Source organism: Embiotoca jacksoni, unplaced genomic scaffold (genome assembly GCF_022577435.1).
Source record: "Embiotoca jacksoni isolate LCO1_2020_lvr unplaced genomic scaffold, fEmbJac1.0.p SCAF_2, whole genome shotgun sequence".
NCBI lineage: Eukaryota > Metazoa > Chordata > Actinopteri > Embiotocidae > Embiotoca > Embiotoca jacksoni.
The window spans coordinates 175,001-195,503 of NW_027185340.1; the positions used below are offsets into that span (position 1 = coordinate 175,001).

General features: G+C 41.4%; 3 protein-coding genes across 5 annotated transcripts in view; 2 read left to right on the forward strand and 1 right to left on the reverse strand.

The window, feature by feature from the left end:
* Window positions 1-4,692, forward strand: part of LOC138200809 (uncharacterized protein C7orf57-like) — a 17,425-nt gene extending 12,733 nt beyond the window's left edge. Inside the window, 4 exon segments of the mRNA XM_069153707.1 lie at window positions 975-1,080; window positions 1,400-1,482; window positions 3,457-3,555; window positions 4,424-4,692. Of these exon segments, the coding sequence (XP_069009808.1) occupies window positions 975-1,080; window positions 1,400-1,482; window positions 3,457-3,547 (280 nt within the window). The 3' untranslated portion in view covers window positions 3,548-3,555; window positions 4,424-4,692.
* Window positions 3,184-20,503, reverse strand: part of LOC138200805 (coiled-coil domain-containing protein 148-like) — a 37,435-nt gene continuing 20,115 nt past the window's right edge. For all 3 annotated transcript variants that reach the window (XM_069153700.1, XM_069153698.1, XM_069153701.1), the window contains 6 exons: window positions 19,903-20,109; window positions 11,277-11,417; window positions 9,766-9,884; window positions 8,388-8,505; window positions 8,066-8,200; window positions 3,184-7,496 (listed from right to left, as the gene is read on the reverse strand). In XM_069153700.1, the coding sequence (XP_069009801.1) occupies window positions 7,353-7,496; window positions 8,066-8,200; window positions 8,388-8,505; window positions 9,766-9,884; window positions 11,277-11,417; window positions 19,903-20,109 (864 nt within the window). In that variant the 3' untranslated portion in view covers window positions 3,184-7,352. The remainder of the gene's footprint in view (window positions 7,497-8,065; window positions 8,201-8,387; window positions 8,506-9,765; window positions 9,885-11,276; window positions 11,418-19,902; window positions 20,110-20,503) is intronic.
* upp2 (uridine phosphorylase 2) lies at window positions 4,425-6,392 on the forward strand. The gene is made up of 8 exons (XM_069153706.1): window positions 4,425-4,503; window positions 4,591-4,692; window positions 4,854-4,968; window positions 5,058-5,216; window positions 5,320-5,434; window positions 5,550-5,759; window positions 5,873-6,019; window positions 6,250-6,392. Exons 2-8 carry the CDS (start codon window positions 4,640-4,642, stop codon window positions 6,390-6,392), a joined length of 942 nt encoding a protein of 313 aa, XP_069009807.1. The 5' UTR covers window positions 4,425-4,503; window positions 4,591-4,639.

Sequence of the window (20,503 nt, forward strand, 5' to 3'; positions counted from 1 at the left end):
ATGTTTGGAGGAAACCAGGCAGCGCTCATCACCTGACCAACACCATCTCTACGGTGAAGCATGGTGGTGGCAGCATCATGATGTGGGGATGTTTTTCAGCGGCAGGAACTGGGAGACTAGTCAGGATGGAGGGAAAGATGAATGCAGCGATGTACAGAGACATCCTTGATGAAAACCTTCTCCAGAGCGCTCTGGACCTCAGACTGGGGCGAAGGTTCATCTTCCAACAGGACAACGACCCGAAGCACACAACCAAGATAACAAAGGAGTGTCTTCGGGACAACTCTGTGAATGTCTTTGAGAGGCCCAGGCAGAGCCCAGACTTGAACCTGATTGAACATCTCTGGAGAGATCTGAAGATGTCTGAGCACCGACGCTCCCCATCCAACCTGATGGAGCTTCAGAGGTCCTGCAAAGAAGAACGGGAGAAACTGCCCAAGAATAGGAGCCAAGCTTGTAGCATCATACTCAAAAAGACTTGAGGCTGTAATTTCTGCCAAAGGTGCTTCAACAAAGTATTGAGCAAAGACTGTGAATACTTAAGTACGTGTTATATTTTCGTTCTTTATTTTTAATAGATTTGCAAAAATTTTCAACAAACTATTTTCACTTTATCATTATGGGATATTGTGTGCAGAATGTTGAGGAAAAAAATGAATTTAATCCATTTTGGAATAAAGCTGTAATATAACAAAATGTGGAATAAGTGAAGCGCTGTGAATACTTTCCGGATGCACTGTGTGTACTATTCAAAGTTTGTGACTAAAAATACTCCCACACCCGTCACTGACACTAATACTCAGTACTATACTGCTGATAACATACTACCATTCCCAGTACCACCACAGTATTCATACTAATGCTACAACTCTATTTCTGCCAATAGAGGACAGATTTGCATGTAATCTTGTTTATCTGTTCAAGCTGTCATTTAATGTCCCCGTTTTGTTTTTTTCCAACTGTCTAATTAACAGTGAGGAGAAGAAAAACCCGGGAGCTTTTCAACCACTAAAGCCTCCCTTTGGGACGGACGTGTCTGCCCTGCAGAGGGATCATCTCAGCAGCAATGGAAAACAGAAGGTAAACACAGAAATGATAAAGTCATTTAGAAAGTCATTTAGCCATGTCAGCCGCCGTAATAACACTGTTGTTTTATTATGTGATGACCCCACAGTTTCAGACAAATTGAAGGACTATTAGTGATGCTGTAATGTAACACTTAATGTAATTGTTACTTGATCAAACAGCCCTACAACGTGGTTCAGGTACCTGTTTGTCAATGATTTACACTCACAACGAGAGCAAAATACTAACATGCTGCAGAAAGAGATGGAAAAAAATGTATTCACAAAATAACCATCACACACTGTGACTTAGTTTTGTGTTCTTTTATGATCAGGACAACATCCATGTTGATGGCAGCCAGATGGAGAAATTGCAGACATGCAGTCAATATCAGGAGGCCAACAAATTCAAGAGGATGTAAGTGCATGTGGCCACAAGATGGTGCTGTTCTGTAGGATATTTAGTTTAAGGGCTGTTTCAGAATATAAACTAAGTGTTTACTCCCAGAAACAGAATAGTTCAAACCAGGTCAGTTACAATGACTGGAAGGAACTGAATGAAAGAAGTGCATGGTCTTTAGAGTCCTATGTACTAACCAATTATTCTATTGTCATAGATAATGAACTTAATGAACCATATCTATACCCAGTGGCTCTTCATAAGGCTATTTTTCTCATTTTAAAACAACAGTCAGGTGCACATATGTACACTGTGACAGTATTTGTTTTCTGAAATTGTTCCTCCTGTTCCCGCTGGCCATTAACCGTTACTACGACAGTCTGATTGTGAGTGATGTGGGATCACGTCTGTAGTCCGTGTTCTCTGGTTTCAGCCACCAGAGCAGGACAAAAGAAGTTGATTACAAAGTTAAAGTACAGTTACAGTCTTGTCAGTGTGAATTTCCTTATTTTTCCACTGCAGCTCAACAGAGAAACACAAAGAGGGAAATATAATGTAGTTGTAATATTGTTCGTGTTTAAAAAGACTCAGTGCTAAAACCAGATTTGGATGTATTACAGTGTCGATTTTGTCCCTTATAGCAAGAAAAACCTGTTTCAATATACGAATGACGATGTGACTGTGATAGAGGTGAACCTGTCCTGACTGTTGTTTGCTATGACGACTGTAACTGCGTGTTTCGTAATCTGCAGGGTGGTTGTTTGTTAGTCTTTTTCATTGGTGTAATTCTCTTGTTATTAGCATTACAACACGTAAGATAAATGGCTGAAAAACCTTTTTAAACAATAGTTTTAATCTGTTTGTGAGGATGTTACGTAAATTCTACTCCATATGTTTCTGTGTTGTGATGACGAAGCAGAAATGCTGGTGTCTGGCTGCACAGTCTGTCCACACAAAACAGCACGGAGAGCAATGGGCTTCTGGACAAATGTGGATGTTTACTGTTTGCTTTGGCTCAGCTGATCGGTGCTGTGTTCAGTGTACATCGGGGGAATGTCATTGTCAAAAACACCAAATAATCAAGAGACAAGATGCTCGAGACAAGATACTGTTTGTCCACAAAGGACCTGCTCAACATTTTTGATCTAAAATCACATTTGTCAAAACAAGCAAATTTATAAATGTGGAGAGATTATTTCACCTTTTCCCAGAACTATTCAATTTATTGCAAGAATTTTCTACTGTCAGCTATAAAGTCTCAGAGGAAGACGAGTGAATTTAACAGAGCATCCAGACATTTCCTGACAATAGAGTCTAAATTAATAACTTCTGCTCCATCTTAAGAAAAAAGGTGTTAAAAGCTGAATGTGAGTCAGTGACTTGTTTGGATCATTTCTAAAGAGTTGTTTGTTTGTTGCACAGTAAAGAGAAATCTGGCAACTGCAAATACAAAGTGTGAACTTTGTGCACATTTAGAAAGAATATTTTTGTAATAAGTGGCCAGAGAGTCAGACGGGTCCATGTTTCAGGTTTGAACATGTCCACTGTCGTCTTAATCTAACAGACACTAAGAACACATTCAAATATCACTTCACTTTGGACCAAACACCTCAACGTTGAAACAAGGGATTTACACAATGACATTGTTGATGAAAAATCATCAGTAATGTGGGTATAATGGGGGGGGGGCAAATAACAACACGTAGAACAAACAGTCTGTTAAGTTTAGAAAATGACATCACTTTAATGTAATGCAGCCTTTAAAACCAGGAAATGATAACCTTCATGCCATATTACCATATTATGGTATTTAAATTCTAAGACGACATCTACTTTTATATCACAATATCAATATATTCGCCAGCCCTTTGTGGCAATGACAAACTGTGAGATCATTATATCATCTGTATCTGTAAAGACCAATGTTCCACTGAGAAAGCTCAAAATGATGTTTCCATCACATTGAACTTTATGTGTTTGATGTTCTTTCAGTGTCTTTGACAAGAAACCAGCTTCCGTCGACATGTCGAAGCTGCTGAGCTTCGGTTACGTAGAAGACACCAAACCACCACACGCTAAGTGACGTCTCCAGTAAGTAGCGCATCCTTGAGCAACACTTTTCCACGTCCGTTTTCATCGATATGCTTTCAAGTTGCACCTCGACTACAATAAGAACATATGAAGGCTGCCGCAGTCAGACGTGATGAAACCTCCACGAGATGATGGCGACACAATCTGACATGTGAAGTTTGAAGAGTTCAGCCATCAAGCATTTCTGATGCTTCTTGATAGCACAATGTTTAAATCGAGGTGAGTTATGTGATAATGATGAGTTGAATAATGCTCTTCTATATTTCCATGTCAACAGATCGGAGGACCACCAGGAGAAAAGGATGTGCAAATTCACACGTTTCCAACAGGAATAGTTGCCATCCTTTCCTCTGACATTTATTTCTTTACTCCTTCATGCGGAGCCACATCAAACCATTTACTTATTTTCAATTGTTTTGTTATGTGAGATGTATTTAAGTGGGAAAGTGCTTCGCTGAAATCAAGCCAGGTCCTTTTATTTATTGTGCCCGTTAGTGGTGCCACATTAACTGCATCTCCAACAGAAAGAAGCGCCAGTGATCTCCTGTGTTTCTTCTTTTTTGCTGTTTGTAACTGCAACTTCTCACAAGAAAAGTTTGATGATTCAAATAAATTTAAAACAATTCACAAGGTTTCAAAATCTTTCTTTTTTCACTTTGTCTTATTTGCTGTGAGGCTGGAGGAGCAGAGTTTCTGTTGGTTTTCCATCGACAGGAGGAGTTCCTGTTTTGATGTGTTCCCCACCAGGGTCAGAGGTCATCTCCCTGTTCTTACCAGACAATACTTCAGTCTCAGTCCGTTGTTGAGTCACAGCTGTTCATGTAACGTAGCTTGTTTTCATTGCAGCTGTCATGGCTTCCTTTTTAAGGGTATGTTGACGCTCTGGAACCGAGCCAATCGGTTTGTTTGGGGCTGCTACTCCTCTTTTTGGAACCAATCAGTGGCAAGGTCAGAGGTCAACACTATATCAGTTCTGCAGTCGGACATAACTAATCTGAAAAACAGACACAACAAGAACTTACGATACTTTTACAGCAACTTTTGAAGATATTTCAAGGTGATTTTGGAAGCGTCTCCTGCAGCCATGGCCCTGATTCTTCTCAACTGTGTGGGGAAGGACGGCAATGAGTACATCAAGTAAGGACCAACTGTTTTTTCTTGTTGTTTGTCTTCAATACAGACTTTTTCTTCAACATACAGCTTATGTAATTGTGTTTAATAGTCCATTTAACATGAACTTAGCCCACATTTTGATTTCACTTCTATTCAAGTACTAAATTGCTATAAAATGCTCTCAGACAAAAGGTCCAAGTGAAAAATCCCTATTTGGACACCATGGAGGAGGACATTCTCTACCACTTCAGCTTGAGCACCAAGACTCACAACCTCCCAGAAATGTTTGGGGACCTTAAGGTTGGTAAAATAAGGCCAGTTAAAAAGAAAATGATTTTGTAAGAGCCAGAAAACGGATCACTAATCCTCCGTCTTTCTCCGTGTCCCAGTTTGTGTGTGTCGGTGGCAGCGCGAATCGAATGAAGGCTTTCGCCCAGTTCATCCACGAGGAGCTGAACCTGCCCGGAAACCCAGAAGAAGTCCGAGATATCTGTGAGGGAACTGATCGCTACTGCATGTACAAAGTGGGACCGGTGCTCTCCGTCAGCGTAAGTGTTCCCTAATTCACAGGATACTCTTCTTGTAGACTTCTTGAAATATTGGTGTAAGTAATAAGTATAAAATCATTTCAATCCATTGTGTATATTGCAGCATGGAATGGGTGTCCCCTCCATCTCCATCATGCTTCATGAGCTCATCAAACTGCTGCACCATGCTCAGTGCCGTGACGTGGTCTTGTTTCGCCTGGGAACGTCTGGTGGAGTCGGTAAGAACATCGTTTTTGGTTTTGGAGGTGACAGAAAGTTTTACACACAGTGAACATGAACATTAAGTAGTCCTCAAGCACACGTATGAGAACAACGCTGCCCTGTCACCTCCAGGTCTGGCTCCAGGCACCGTGGTGATCACAGATAAAGCTGTGGACTACTCTTTCCGCCCCCAGTTTGAGCAGGTGGTTCTGGGTAAAGTTATCACCAGGAGCACTGAGCTGGACGAGGGAGTGGCCAGCGAGCTTCTGCAGTGCTCCTCCGAGCTTCAGAACGTTCCTACAGTGATTGGAAACACCATGTGCACCCATGACTTCTATGAAGGTACAGTATCAAACAGCAGCTCATGCAGATGTTCTTGTTTTGTATGCATCATTTACTTGTAAGGCCACTTGTGCTCGTTATGTGCTGACAGATCCTGTTCTTTGTCTCTGTAGGTCAAGGCCGACTTGACGGAGCTCTCTGCTCCTTCTCTCGTGAAGAAAAACTGGAGTATCTGAGGAGCGCTCATGAGGCCGGAGTGAGGAATATTGAAATGGAGTCCACAGTTTTTGCTGCTATGTGCCGTGTCTGCAACGTCAAAGGTATTTTGTTCTGCATGTTGAACTCTGTCCGCCTCACTGACGGCTGTACAGATACTTCTTTCAATTAGCCTGCTTCCATATTGGTCTGTAGAGACCTGCGCTGTCTGGAATAGATAGATAGATATGTGTGTCTTGTTTCTACTGACTTATGTTTTGACCAATGATGTCCAACATGATGACCAAGTAAATTAGCATGTAGTAACACTGATAATCTCCCTTTTCCTGTCCAGCGGCTGTGGTCTGTGTTACACTGCTGAACCGCTTTGAAGGAGACCAGATCACCTCCCCTCACGACGTTCTGGTGGAGTACCAGCAGAGACCTCAAGTCCTGGTGTCCCACTTCATCAAGAAACGCCTGGGACATATTGTCTGACACCCCAGCCTCCTTAAAAGACTGTAGATAGCTTTGACTGATATGTGGATATGTACACTAAATATACTGCACTTAACATGTTGATATGTGAATTAGACACTTATTTAAAAGTTGCACATTATGATTAACTTGATGAGGCTAAAATATTAAGCATGTTGCATATGTATCTATTGTATCTTTTGATATTTAATGCTTTGATAAATGTGAGATAATAAAAAAATTCCAAATAATGTGTTCTGTATGTTTTTCTCTGCCAAGACTGCAACTTACAGACAATAATCATTTTAGCTATGAATACAAATCTAATAGAAATCCAGATTATTCTAAATCCAGATGGGATGTTTGTTGTTTATTCAGAAACGAATTTAACATGTTGAATGATCGGAATAAAAATAGCAAGAAATTGTCCACTACTTGTAGAGATTTGCAGTCAGTCACTGGCTTCTGGTTTTTCAGGTTTGTCTTCCTACAAGCTTTCTAGATGAAAAAACATAATTTTTCTTGAGTAATTTGTCTCATGACGTGACATATTTCAGCATTAAATGTGTTACTTGATACTCAGAGACAAACTCACACTTAGCAGCGTCTGTCATACACGTTTGTACATGTAATAAAACCCTGATGTCAGCAGTCAGTAAATAACTTGATTCTTAGCTGAGAGATTTATTTTTTGCTGTTGTTTGATGTAAATGTCATTCTCAGAGATGCTGTATCATACTGTATTGCTCATGAGGTGCGAGTATATAATCTACATTAAAAATCAATAATAGCAATTGCACTCTGTCACTTGGTGGTCAATACTTATTGAATTATAAAGGTACTTGGAAAGTACAGCAGCTGTTGCAGCAAACAACATGAGCTGTTAAAAGGAGTCTTATACTTCAACTTTAGAATTTATGTGCAAAATGCAGAACAGTTTGGTTGGACTTAATAAAAATGTGAATCCAAACAAAACCTCCGTCACAATTTAAGTCCGGATGCTGTGTCTCGTCGAGGTGGTTTGAGGGGTTTGATAACAGACAGAAGCTCCTTGGCATACTGGCTGTGGTGCAGTCCAGCCTCCCGCAGCGCCTGCTCAACACGCACTCTGGGATCAGACACAATCTGGAAAACAGATAGAAAAAAAAACTAAAGGTCAATAAAACATTTCCTGCTGTTTTATGTTAGATTACACCCGGCACATTACCGTTGTTTGTTGTCATGGTTCACTACACATTTAACACTTGAAATGAGGTTAATCACTAATTCTTCACGGTTTGGTCCTGGAGGAGAAGATCTCACTGTTTTACAATCATTAGTTATTATCTGTGTTGCACAATAACCAAAAATTCGAACTTCTTCTCTACAGTGATAACAAAACACACACACGCACTCTACAGCTCATATATTGACTTGGTGGCCTCGGGTTCAAGCCTGCGCTGAAATGAGGACAAACACTGTTTGACCAGCCTCCCAGATTGCATAATTTGACCACACTGCATGGGTCAGCGGTCAGTCGAGATGAAACGAAACATAAACGACCGAATATGACCAGGGAATGAGTTTTATAGGTGCAATATACACAAAGCATAGATAAGGAAAATCAGGGCAAATGTTCATGCAGCTGCAGAGTCTTTGCAATCTTCCAAACACAAGGTGAAGGTTACAGGAGGGTCGATGTTATCCTGCCTCACCTGTGTGTCTGTGTACGTGTTAATACTGTAGAGAGGCTTCTGGAGCTCAGACTCCTTCACATTCAGGTGTCGACTCCTCCAAGCTTCTGTATCTGCCATCATCCTCTCTGGGTCAGCTTCTGCCACCACCGCAACCTCAGATAAAGAAGAAGACCACATTAAATGCATTGATTACACACAATTGTCTTCTAACTGACTGCCATAGAGTAGCAGCGACGCCTTTACTCAGATAAGGATGAGTCCAATTCTTCTCTTGTGAGTTACTTCAGCTGACAGAACTAATCGGAGTGCTTGGATGTGTTAAGACCAGATAATGATCCACCTGGTTTCTGAGAGCTTCCAGACGGTTCTGTCTCTCTTGGTCTTCTTTTTGCCGCTCCAGCTCCCGGACCTCCCTCTCCATCCTTCGCTGCTCCAACACATCTGCCCGAAAGTGCACCCTGGAGGGAGCAGAGAGGTTGTGGACATCAGACCTAAACAGCCCTTTTTCTGCCTCCACCACAGCCACCATCAACCTAACGCTGCTGACACAGCAGGCCTCCGGCCGTGGAGGGTTTTATGGAGCTGCCAGAGGAGAGATTCTCTCTTATCATCCTGTTCATGTTGTGATCTCTTTCTCAGGGCCCATGATTCCTGTTCTCATTCCTGCCAGAGTCTAGTTCTCACAACCAAAGTCAACATCATTACTGTATATTGTATGATATTAATGCTCGTCTCTGTGCAGGAGAGGTTTTGAAGGCAGAATCTTCCGTGTTTCAGCAGTAATTTAACATCAGGCTTTGGGCTTGATAGTTTAAAGAGCAGATCCAGCAGCACCAGTGATTGTGTCTGGATGTGGTCACGGAGGAGGGACATCTCCACTGCCGCTGGACGTTTGCTTCGTTTTCACAGAATTTTTCTAATCCGAGAAGCTGAAATCAAACTTCTGATGACTATTATATTTTTGATTCAGCGATAAATATTACAGCATACTTAAAGTGCAATTTATTACTTTATTTATACTTATTTTTAAGTTTTATACAGGCTGCATAGTAGGTGGATATTCTATGTACAACGTTTGGAACGACAATGAGCATTCAGACATTTGTCAAAGTGTTGGTTCATCCCTCTGCAGCATCAACAAGCAAAGTGGACTGATAGAGGGTCAAGAACATAAAAAACGGCAGAAAAAAACACTAATGTCTTATACGTATTTGTAAAATTTTTCACATTGTGTGCACCTTCTGTTTTTCTATGCTGCTGTGACGACCAAATTTCCCCACTGTGGGATTAATAAAGTCCAAATCTAAATCTAATCAAAGCTTTGGAAGAACTACTTCAAAACCAAAGAAGACTACGGAGTGTGGACTGTGGTGGGCTTTCCTCCACAGTCACCTGACATCAACCCTGTTGAATAAATAGACAACTGAGCATTCCTGACATCACACGAAGCTCTTTGAAACATTGGAACATCCTGCTGCGATAACAAAGGCTATTTTAAAATATGAAATATAGACACATCTTCACCAGTGGTCTGAGACTTTTGGACTCCTCCATACTGTACTGTATATGCCTGTGATTGTAAGCCCAAAAGAAAAAAAGGTAAATACAAGTTTTACTATCAGGAAATAACATTTTCTTTAGGTTTCTGGATGGTCTTTTAATCACTGTGATGCACTAGGCAGCACTGAAAAGTCAAGGTCCCATGATGCAACACTCACCTCTGCTTATCTCGCTGTGCCTGTTCTTCCATGACGCTCCTCAGATGAGAAAGTCTCTCTTGATCCCTCTGCTGCAGCACCTCCCTCCTCTTCTGCTGCTTTAAATAAAACTGTCTGACCTGGGGGAACAAAACAACCGAGAATAAAGACAAAAAGTTAACAAGAATACGACCCACACTCCCGAAGATCTCCGAGGATCATCATGTCCTATTGATTGAGATGAAGCGGGAATCAGATAAATGTAAATAAAGAGAATGAGATGATATTTCAATGTCTGCCAGACTATTGTGCTGAATTATATGGAATCCAATGAGGCCTAAATGTGCTCATTAATCAGAAAGTGTCTCAAGTTGCCTATAGTCTCCGAGCAGACCCCCGAGGAGAGAGATGATTAACCACTCGAACACACACACATTCGGATGCTGTCGCACCTGTGGGTTCAATAACAAAAATGAACAAGCAAAATATCAAGATAATTGTAACAATATATGCTTTCAATTTAAAATCCCACAATTGAATCCTTCAGACATTGAAGCCACAAATAGAACTTGAAGGCAGTGAAATTTCATCAATTCACTGCATATATCAAAAAGCCTTTGCTGCTGAAACTATGGCTTTATTTGATGGTTTATGGTTTTATTTTATACAGCGCTCCGTAAGGCTAAAAAAATACCATATATGTTTTTCTTTTTACCTAAAGAAAAAACAAGTTATTTACAAGTCTTGACAGGTGTGGGACAGCCCCATAACAGTTCCCATGCTTCTATAAAACAGCCTACAAGAACTATTGGTGTTTGTTCAGTGGACAGTGAGCCATATTTCTTCCTTTCCGTACAAACTCCAAACGGTTTCGGGACATCAAATAAAATGTTGTACTGTATTTTCTGTGTAATCATTGCTATCTGTGCACCGTGAGATCAAGCTGCCAATATGATATCTGTTTTTATTTTTGGCACGCCATAAACATCCATCATCAACCAAACATATCTCAGCCTTCTGTCTGTTAAAACACTCGGTCGATCACTCCTGCTGTGGACAGCCGCTGGGTTTTGATTGACCAAGTTCCCTCCGTTGTGAGGTGGCTGTGTGCATCTCAAGTAGGCAGGCTGCATGATAATGGAGCACAAAAATTCATTGTCTTTTTTTCCCTTCTTACACAAGACAATAAACTTGTATGCACAAAATAAGTGATGGATCTCGAGAGCTCAGGAAAAAATAACATCTATCATCTAGCGAAGAATACATGCTGTAATATATCTACTGTACAGTGTGCATGGAAATGTCTTATGCACTAATGTATTATTTAAATCATACATCATATTATATAGATCATAATATGATTTTACAAAAGTTGTGTGCAACCATTTTCTTCCTGGTAACACATAGAGACCTTAAAATATAAGAAACGGAATCGCACGAGCGAGTGAAACACAGATTTCTGTGAACACGTCTCATAAAGTGCTGAAGGAAGTCCAACAGTCATTGTGATGGAAGTGAAGAAGAAGTGTTACTTTTTCTTTCTGCTGCGACCTGACGGCGGCCTCCTTCTCCTGCTCCCTCTTGAACTTCGCCTCCTCCTCCTCCTGTCGTCGAGTTGCTATAGCTGCCTCCAGCTTAGCCACCTCCTCCTGCTGGGCCCGCCACTGCTGCAGCTGCAAACACGTGCAAATACACACCAGGGAGAAACACATTATTGTCCATCAGCAGCTGTTTTGAAAGAATTACTCACAGGGAGACAACCAGCTGCCAACGAGTGACATGAACTCCAGAAGAGGTGTCGGGACCCGACCGGCCACTGGATCACAAGAAGAGGTGTCGGGACCCGACCGGCCACTGGATCACAAGAAGAGGTGTCGGGACCCGACCGGCCACTGGATCACAAGAAGAGGTGTCGGGACCCGACCGGCCACTGGATCACAAGAAGAGGTGTCGGGACCCGACCGGCCACTGAATCACAAGAAGAGGTGTCGGGACCCGACCGGCCACTGGATCACAAGAAGAGGTGTCGGGACCCGACCGGCCACTGGATCACAAGAAGAGGTGTCGGGACCCGACCGGCCACTGAATCACAAGAAGAGGTGTCGGGACCCGACCGGCCACTGGATCACAAGAAGAGGTGTCGGGACCCGACCGGCCACTGGATCACAAGAAGAGGTGTCGGGACCCGACCGGCCACTGGATCACAAGAAGAGGTGTCGGGACCCGACCGGCCACTGAATCACAAGAAGAGGTGTCGGGACCCGACCGGCCACTGGATCACAAGAAGAGGTGTCGGGACCCGACCGGCCACTGGATCACAAGAAGAGGTGTCGGGACCCGACCGGCCACTGGATCACAAGAAGAGGTGTCGGGACCCGACCGGCCACTGGATCACAAGAAGAGGTGTCGGGACCCGACCGGCCACTGAATTACAAGAAGAGGTGTCGGGACCCGACCGGCCACTGAATCACAAGAAGAGGTGTCGGGACCCGACCGGCCACTGGATCACAAGAAGAGGTGTCGGGACCCGACCGGCCACTGGATCACAGAGCCTGTGTTTGTCCCGACAGAGTGAGCCATCTTTATTCACCATACAGGTCTGATATTTCTAGAAAATGCACGTTTTTACCAAGATGCCCATCCAGAGTTAAATAAAGGTTTTGAGCGTTTACAAAGTAAAACTATCTCAACAACATCTGTTCCAGAAAGCAACTTGATGATGATCGATCTTTGTTCTTCTCCAACTGAGGCTGAGCTTTCATGAATTTAAGATTGTGTTTAAGCCACATTTAAATGTGTCTGAAAATATGGTGAGTACTAAACATAGAGCTACAACATCTTGACAAAACATGGACAAATATTACTTTCTCTAAAATTGGGGGTGTTGTGTTGGCAGAGAAATTAATCTTCCCTCGCCCAGCGAGATATCTGGAAGGAAAACGGTCTAAACTTTTCTCACACACACACACACACACACACACACACACACACACACACACACACACACACACACACACACACACACACACACACACACACACACACACACACACACAGCTTGGCTGAGGAGTGAGTGGCAGGTTCGTTATGCGGCAGCCTCTCCGTGGCGTTCAGGGTGTTGAAGTGTTGCATTCCGACCAAGCAGGCAGATTTACAGATCTATCAGAGGAAAGCTGAGGAATCCCCACAGGAATAAACTGCAAATTAACATGGTCACACGCACATTAGCACCAGCAGTATCATCAGTCATCAGGTCAAAAGCAGCAGCTGTGTGTTTGAGAGAGGATTTAAGACAATCCAGTCTCTCATCTGGCTCAATTTAACAGAGTTGAAGGTGGAGATACAACACAGTTCCTCTTTAGAAATGTAAATATTCATTAATGCAGACATTTAGTGGCTCATTTTTACTGAAACTTTGTTCAATATTTAATTTACATATTGGGAGGCTTAACTCCAAAAGTAGTGACTGTGAGCGGTGAGTGAATAATGAATGGTAGTGACAGTATTTAGTCAGTATCTCTGTTCTATGTTTCTCACTGGTGTAATGCTATGACTGTGAAAGGTCACAGTAATGATTTCAATGACTGTGTTCACTCAAGAAAAACAAGAGACCCACAGAAACACCAGTGAACTCCACTTTCAGTATAGCTGAACAAGATGCCTGATAAAAGTGGGCATCTTTTCTTGCACTATTACTTTATTATTGGCCTTTAAAAAAAGTACTGTATAAAACAAACCTTAAAATTACGAGACATGATCAATGTTAACAGTAAGTCTATGAGTGTTTTTGCATTGAAGTCTTAGGTTAGGTTAGGTAGTTACTTTATTAATCCCTGAGGGGAAATTTTTTTTCGCTACAGCAGCATACAGGAAGCAATAAGATAATAATAGAATAATAGAAAGCAATAAAATAGCAGTAAAATAGCAGTAAAAATATTAAATATTAAATATAAAATATAAAATGCACAGTATATACAGTACAGTATATATCTATATCTATATATATATATATATCTTTCATGTTTTTGTTCATACATAGCATAAAAAGGGTTTAAATACACTTTGAGTTGCCCATATGTAGAAGCATCCCGGTGGTTCAGGGCTGTAAGATGCAAGTAAATCGAACGTTTACTGTATGTAACCCATCCTCTCCCCCTCCTTATTTCCTGTCTTGTCTCAAAAGTTGGCATTTCAAAAATATCAATTTTTAAAAGAATATTTTTATATCTGCACCAGTCAGTAGCAATTAAGTTTAAGTTTAATAAATGCTCTCAATCTATGGAATCGGAGGAGACCATAAAATCAAATTGCCTTGTTTTTCCTTAAAAAGACAGAAAAACAAGCACATATAATGAAACCATCCATCAAAGTCCACGCTGTCCCAGATATGATATCTGCATGTTTTATGCTGGAAACTATGAGAGGTGGCGAGTGTAAACAACCCGGTGGGTGAGTGTGAAGACCATATTTTTTTAAGATATACAAGCATGTGACAGATAACACTGTCAATGTTTTTTTCCATAGTCTGACGGAACAAAAATTCAAGAGCTCATTTGCAGTGTGAGATCACATAAAATCACAAAATAATCTGACATGTATCTTTAAAACTTCCAAAAACCACTAAATGTATTTTGTCTGACTTTTTTGTTGCGCAGTGATGAAGAGGCATTTCAGGGAGCCCAAAGAGAGTAAAATGGTCATTATGTACAGTCTATAGTAATTTGTCACAGAAATCTCATTTTGTGTGAATTCAAAAGGAAATGGGACACCATCCTTTTTCATAGTAGCCCAAAAAAAGACTGCCGAGATGTCAGAATAACAAAAGACTGATCGTCTTTTTATCTGCGAACTGCAGCCTGCTCAAAGCTATTGTTAATAAAACGGTACAGTTAAATGTCTTCTGTCAGGGGACGTTGCAGCAGCCATCATGACTTTCTATTGCAGTTCATTAAATGACAAACCTTAGATATACTACAGATGAGTAAAACAGAATAAGTATGAACTAATGCAAATCACCATTGTTGTGAATTACAGCAGCAAACAAGAGAGAAAGTAGCTGTACTCCTCCGTACATGGGGCCACTGCTGAGTGACATCAATGAACCTTTGTAGGGAAGAACTAATGTCCATTATGAGATGAGAAATATGCAATTATTGTTATATTTCCCCAGCAATTTGAATTTTCCTGAGGTCGAAAATATGTACATCACTTTGCAGAGAAACAAATCCCACATGAGCAGATGACTCCTCAGAGAGTTGAGACAGTGTGTGACCATCCTGCCACCTGAAGGACTGGACAGTCACAGTCACTCACACAATGAGAACATCCTGATTACTGCAGGAAGGGCACACAGACAATCGAGACACAAATTAATTTGGAGCAGTATTATTTATTTCGCAAAAAACTCCGGAGACCAGGAAATGAAAAATGAGCTTTTGCAATAAAAGAAAGCCTCCTATCTTCTGAAAATCATTCTCCTTTTGACTATTTTGTCGCTTGTCCTGTTGGCCAGCTCATCGCTTTCCCACCTGAGCATGTTGCAACAATCTGTCATCCCTCCAGGCTTTATTTACTCATGTGGAAAACACAATCACTCATCAAAGATGCCTGGGAGTGAGATATAAGCGGGAGGTAAAATGAAAGCAAAGACAGAATAAAAGCCTGGAACGAACAGTAACACCGAGAACAATACCAGCTAATTACAGCAGCCAGAATAGAGCAGAACAAACAGCTGATGATTTGAATAGAAGAGTCTGTCTTTCTGTGATAAAACGGAATGAAAAAAGCAATGTGTCATCCATGTTAACCAGTTACCTTGATCATCCACTTCATTTTACCTTCACCAATACACTTGTAGAAGTGTTACCCTTTAAATCACTTCTTCTGAAAGCTGCCATATGATCAGTAAAGTCAGATGAATCTTCTGAAAGAAGAAACTGTGGTCTGTGTGACAAAAGCTTCGACTGTGTGAGTCAAAGCTAACTTTGAAATCAATTGGCCTACATTTCTTCCCACGAACACTTCCCCCTGAGGAGTGTCTGGGTGGGACGGCAGCCCACATCCTCAGACAAGCACTGACCGGAAATCGTCCTGCGAATGTTCTCATCTGCGACGTGAACGCTTATTTACATAATCCCAGCTGGTGCTGTAAATACTACGACTTACTGCCTCAAATGACACGAACCATCACAGCGATCCTTTCTTTTATTAATCTGTTTTTACAGTAAGCTGTTGAAAAATGGTCTCTAATAGTTTACTTTAATTAAATTTTTTGAATTTTAGTTCAACAAATTCCACTTTTTTGATGCAGAGGTACTCACAAGGGCTCAAATGCTCCTATAAAATGCAAGCAAGCTAAACTCTTAATTACAGATCATGATGACCCGAGTCCTACATGAAATATATATTTTGATACATTTAAAGGAGATCTGCAAGCTATATTGCGCCACTGTGGTTTACCACATTACAGCACACGTTACAATAAATACAACAGGAATGACTCACAGCAGAGTCAGGAGAGGTGTTGGGAACAGAGGGAGCAGCTGCAGAAACCAAAGCGTTGAAGAAGCAGATGCAACAAGAGGAGAATCCATCTAGTTTCGCTGCAGTGTCTCTGTGCTGCGATGATAAAGGCGGTGGAGAGAAAGATTGGATGCAAACAGGCAGCCATCTGAGCCTCCACACAAACTCAAATATGTGCACATCCACTGCGTGAATGAAAAACCTGGACGTGGAAAAATAATGGGAATTGAAATGTGTGTTTGTGTGATTTTATTTTTCTTATTGCCTCAGAGATCCATGAAAACAAAACTCAGAAAAGGGCTTGTCTAATTCAGACACATTTAATTTAACTTTTACTGTGGGGTTATATTGAAAGTTAAAGGCTTTTGTTGCTTTTAAAAAATAATTAAAAAGTAGCTTGCAGAAACACACTGCTCTCTCCAATAAACAATTTTATCATTTTAAATACCTCTGATGTCGTTTTTCCTTTTTTCCTAAACAACTTAATTATGCCACAGTCATTGCAGATGTATCTGAAGTACCACGATTGTGCCAGAGCTCAATGTAAAGTGATCATTTCCCTTCAATTGAAAATGACAGCATAGCATAAAATAAAATGAAAACAGTCCAATTAAAAGTGATACAATAATTAGCTGCATAATGAAAGCAAGAAGAAGTCCTGCACAACAAGATTTACTAAGTTAGTTTAAGTGAAAGAGTATGCAGGCTGCTGGTTTGTTGGAAGTTCTAGGAGTGTATGACTTTAAAGCGTCAAAGATTAAACAAGACTTTCACTGTGGCAAATACAGTAAAGTTGATGTTTTTCATAATTATGACAATATAGGGAAATAATAAGTTAATGTAAGATGAGATCTTTTTTTGTCTTAAATTATTGAGTTATTCTTCTGTGAGAAGAGAACTACATAATGGGGTGCACTTTCACTGTCATCTTGACCTTGATAGGGATTGGGCTGAGTGATGAGGTCATGTATTGGGAGGTGTTTAGGTGGCGAGGATGGACAAGCACAAGAGGCACTGTCCCTCAGAAGAAGCTATCCCTGGCTTTTCCTAACCCACAGCCCAAAAGTAAGTTATCAAAAGAAGCCGTTCCATTTATAGTTGATGGTACGGAGTTACCAGCGTTACCTTAATATTATCTTTTCACACAGTCCTTACCCAAACTGGTCTCTCCCAGTGACACCACTTGAACACCAACCAGCTGGCAACAACTGTGGCCAGAGTCACTATGTTTTTGGGTTGTCCATCTGTCTGTCCATACCCCTAGCAACCCCGAGCAATCCCTCGCCAGGCCTACTCATAACAACCTAAAGAAATCCATAGCAAGCCCTAACCCTAAAAATCCCTCGCAGTCTGTAGAAACCCCTATATATTCCTGACAACCCCTAGTAATTCCTATTCCCAGCTAGTCTAAACAACCCCAAGAAACCCTGATCTACTCCTAACAACCCCTAACAACTCCTAACAACCCCGATCTACTCCTAACAACCCCTAACTGCTCCTAACAACAACAACAACAACAACAACAACAACAACAACCCCTAACTACTCCTATCAACAACCCCTAACTACTCCTAACAACAACCCCTAACTACTCCTAACAACAACCCCTAACTACTCCTAACAACAACCCCTAACTACTCCTAACAACAACCCCTAACTACTCCTAACAACAACAACAACAACAACCCTTAACTACTCCTAACAACAACAACAACAACAACAACAACAACACTAACCCCTAACTACTCCTAACAACAACAACAACAACAACAACAACAACAACAACAACCCCTAACTACTCCTATCAACAACCCCTAACTACTCCTATCAACAACCCCTAACTACTCCTAACAACAACCCCTAACTACTCCTATCAACAACCCCTAACTACTCCTATCAACAACCCCTAACTACTCCTAACAACAACCCCTAACTACTCCTAACAACAACAACAACAACAACCCTTAACTACTCCTAACAACAACAACAACAACACTAACCCCTAACTACTCCTAACAACAACAACAACAACAACAACAACAACAACAACCCCTAACTACTCCTATCAACAACCCCTAACTACTCCTATCAACCCCTAGAAAAACCTAGCTAGCACTAGCAGATAGGAGATTGTAGCTGCTCCTTGAGAAAAGTAGTTTTCTCCTTGAAGATGAGGCATTGATATTTCACTCCTGTAAAAATAACCAATCGCCAGGCCACATTCAAACTGTGTTTCCTTCAGTCCAGCCTTTGTTTTCGGATTAGGAAGAGACACTTTGGTGTCAGACATCAAGTATGCAGCTGTAAATCAGAGAGCTGTAGGTCTCATCTTAAGCATTTATGTCCACAAGTTGTGATATCACTAAAATTAAAGACTGGGGGGAAATCTAAGTCAAATTTTTTGACACACATTTGTCGGCCAATTATAAAATTGTAAATCTTAAGACTAAAGTGGGACTAACTCTAATTCCTGCAGAAACATGGGTGACACAGATGTGGAAAAAAAAAAAAATCCTCTATTGGACAAGGCAAGAAGGGGAGGGAATGAAGATTGTCATGTATTGTTCTGTTCCCATTGTCCCAACATGGGAACCCAAGAGAAGGTACCAGCAGTAGGCTATGTGTAGTTTATGATGTAAATATGCTTTCAAAAATTCCAAATAATTAACCTACCAAACCAAAACTATGAATATAGACCTTACATGGGTTGTTTTCCCTGCATAATAAAGGTATATTACATGTCCACAACTCAATGTTTCAGGACAAGAGTCTAGACCATGGAAATACAGGGTTGAAAACACAAAATAAATGGAGAGAGGATTAATAAATGCAATGACAATACGCAAAATCCATAGATCTCCAGGAAACAAACCTGAGAACTTTGTAGCTGCAAACCAACAGCACAAAAACAACTGCTGTGCTGTTTTGTGACAAAATAAGACTCAGCGGTGTCGGCCCACACCAGCCTGCCTCATGCATCACGCTGCCTCACGTAAACAGCCACAGGACATGAGCACCTTCTTTTTAAAACACACAGGCAAAGCAAATTCAATTTATGCAGCACAACATTAACAGCACATGAATTTGTTCACATTACTAACTTGTTTGTTGTGTGACTGTGAACTTGCACCTCAGAGACAGCGACTTCATGTCTGCGAGACCATTCTTATCAGCTTGTTTGCATTCACAGCCCATCCCAAGTGGCAGCTAAAGCCAGAGATGCTGTCAGGCAGCCGGGCGTAATATACAGCCTCATCAGCAGTTGTACTGTACACAAGCAGGCAGGCAGACACCGCTACCTGTCGAGTCCTTCACACACACTAGTACAGCTACACGTGTGATAGTTTGAGAGGCATGTAGGAAAAAGACATTAAGTTAATGTTACATACTGGAAATATTCTGTCAGCACTAATAAATGTGAGTGCCTTACAATATAAGAACGGTAGAAAAGTAGACTTCAGAGAGTTCTTCCTCTGTAAGTTGGAGAGCAGTAAAGAAGTATAATATTAAGGTTATAGATCTGCTGTCTATAATGGGAAGTGTAGCATAATTGCCAACACAAAATTGTCTCATAAAGTTGAAAATGTTCCTAAAACACGTGTCAACAACTCCTGTAAATGTATAACGAACACGAACCTTCTCTCTGAGGTGCCAGCAGATGTCCTGCTGGTGCTGGCGGTCTCTGTGGAGCTCCAGCTCCTCCTGGTGGGCATGATTGGCCTCCTGCAGTGTGACCAGGGCTCTGGCCAGCAGTTCCTCCTGGTCTCGCTGCCACTGCTGGGTCACTGCTCTCAGCTGCGCCTGGGTGAAGCGCTGAAAGTCCCACAAACGTTTGTGCTCCATCTGGAAGAACAAAGAGAACGGACCGGGCCTTGTTTGCATGTGTGGTGACACAAAGACGTTCCTGAACGTATCAACTGGTCAAGTGCATCAGTTATACGCTACAAAAATCATCACCAGCCAAAATTGAAAGGAAATTGAAGGATAAACATAATGAACGCAGTGTGTAAGACTGAAGTACCGCAGCAGAAATGGCAACTCGGCCGTGTTAAACATTATGTTGCACCAAACTGATGATGTGCTTCCACAAATCCACAAACACCCCTTCGTGATATACTGTCTATAATAATGGCAGCAGGACCAGAGGGACAACTCCATGTCAGATCTAACTCTGCTGGTGTATGAAATGGTCCCTCTCTTCTGCCTGTGAAATGTCCTGGAGGAAAACAGTTCCTTT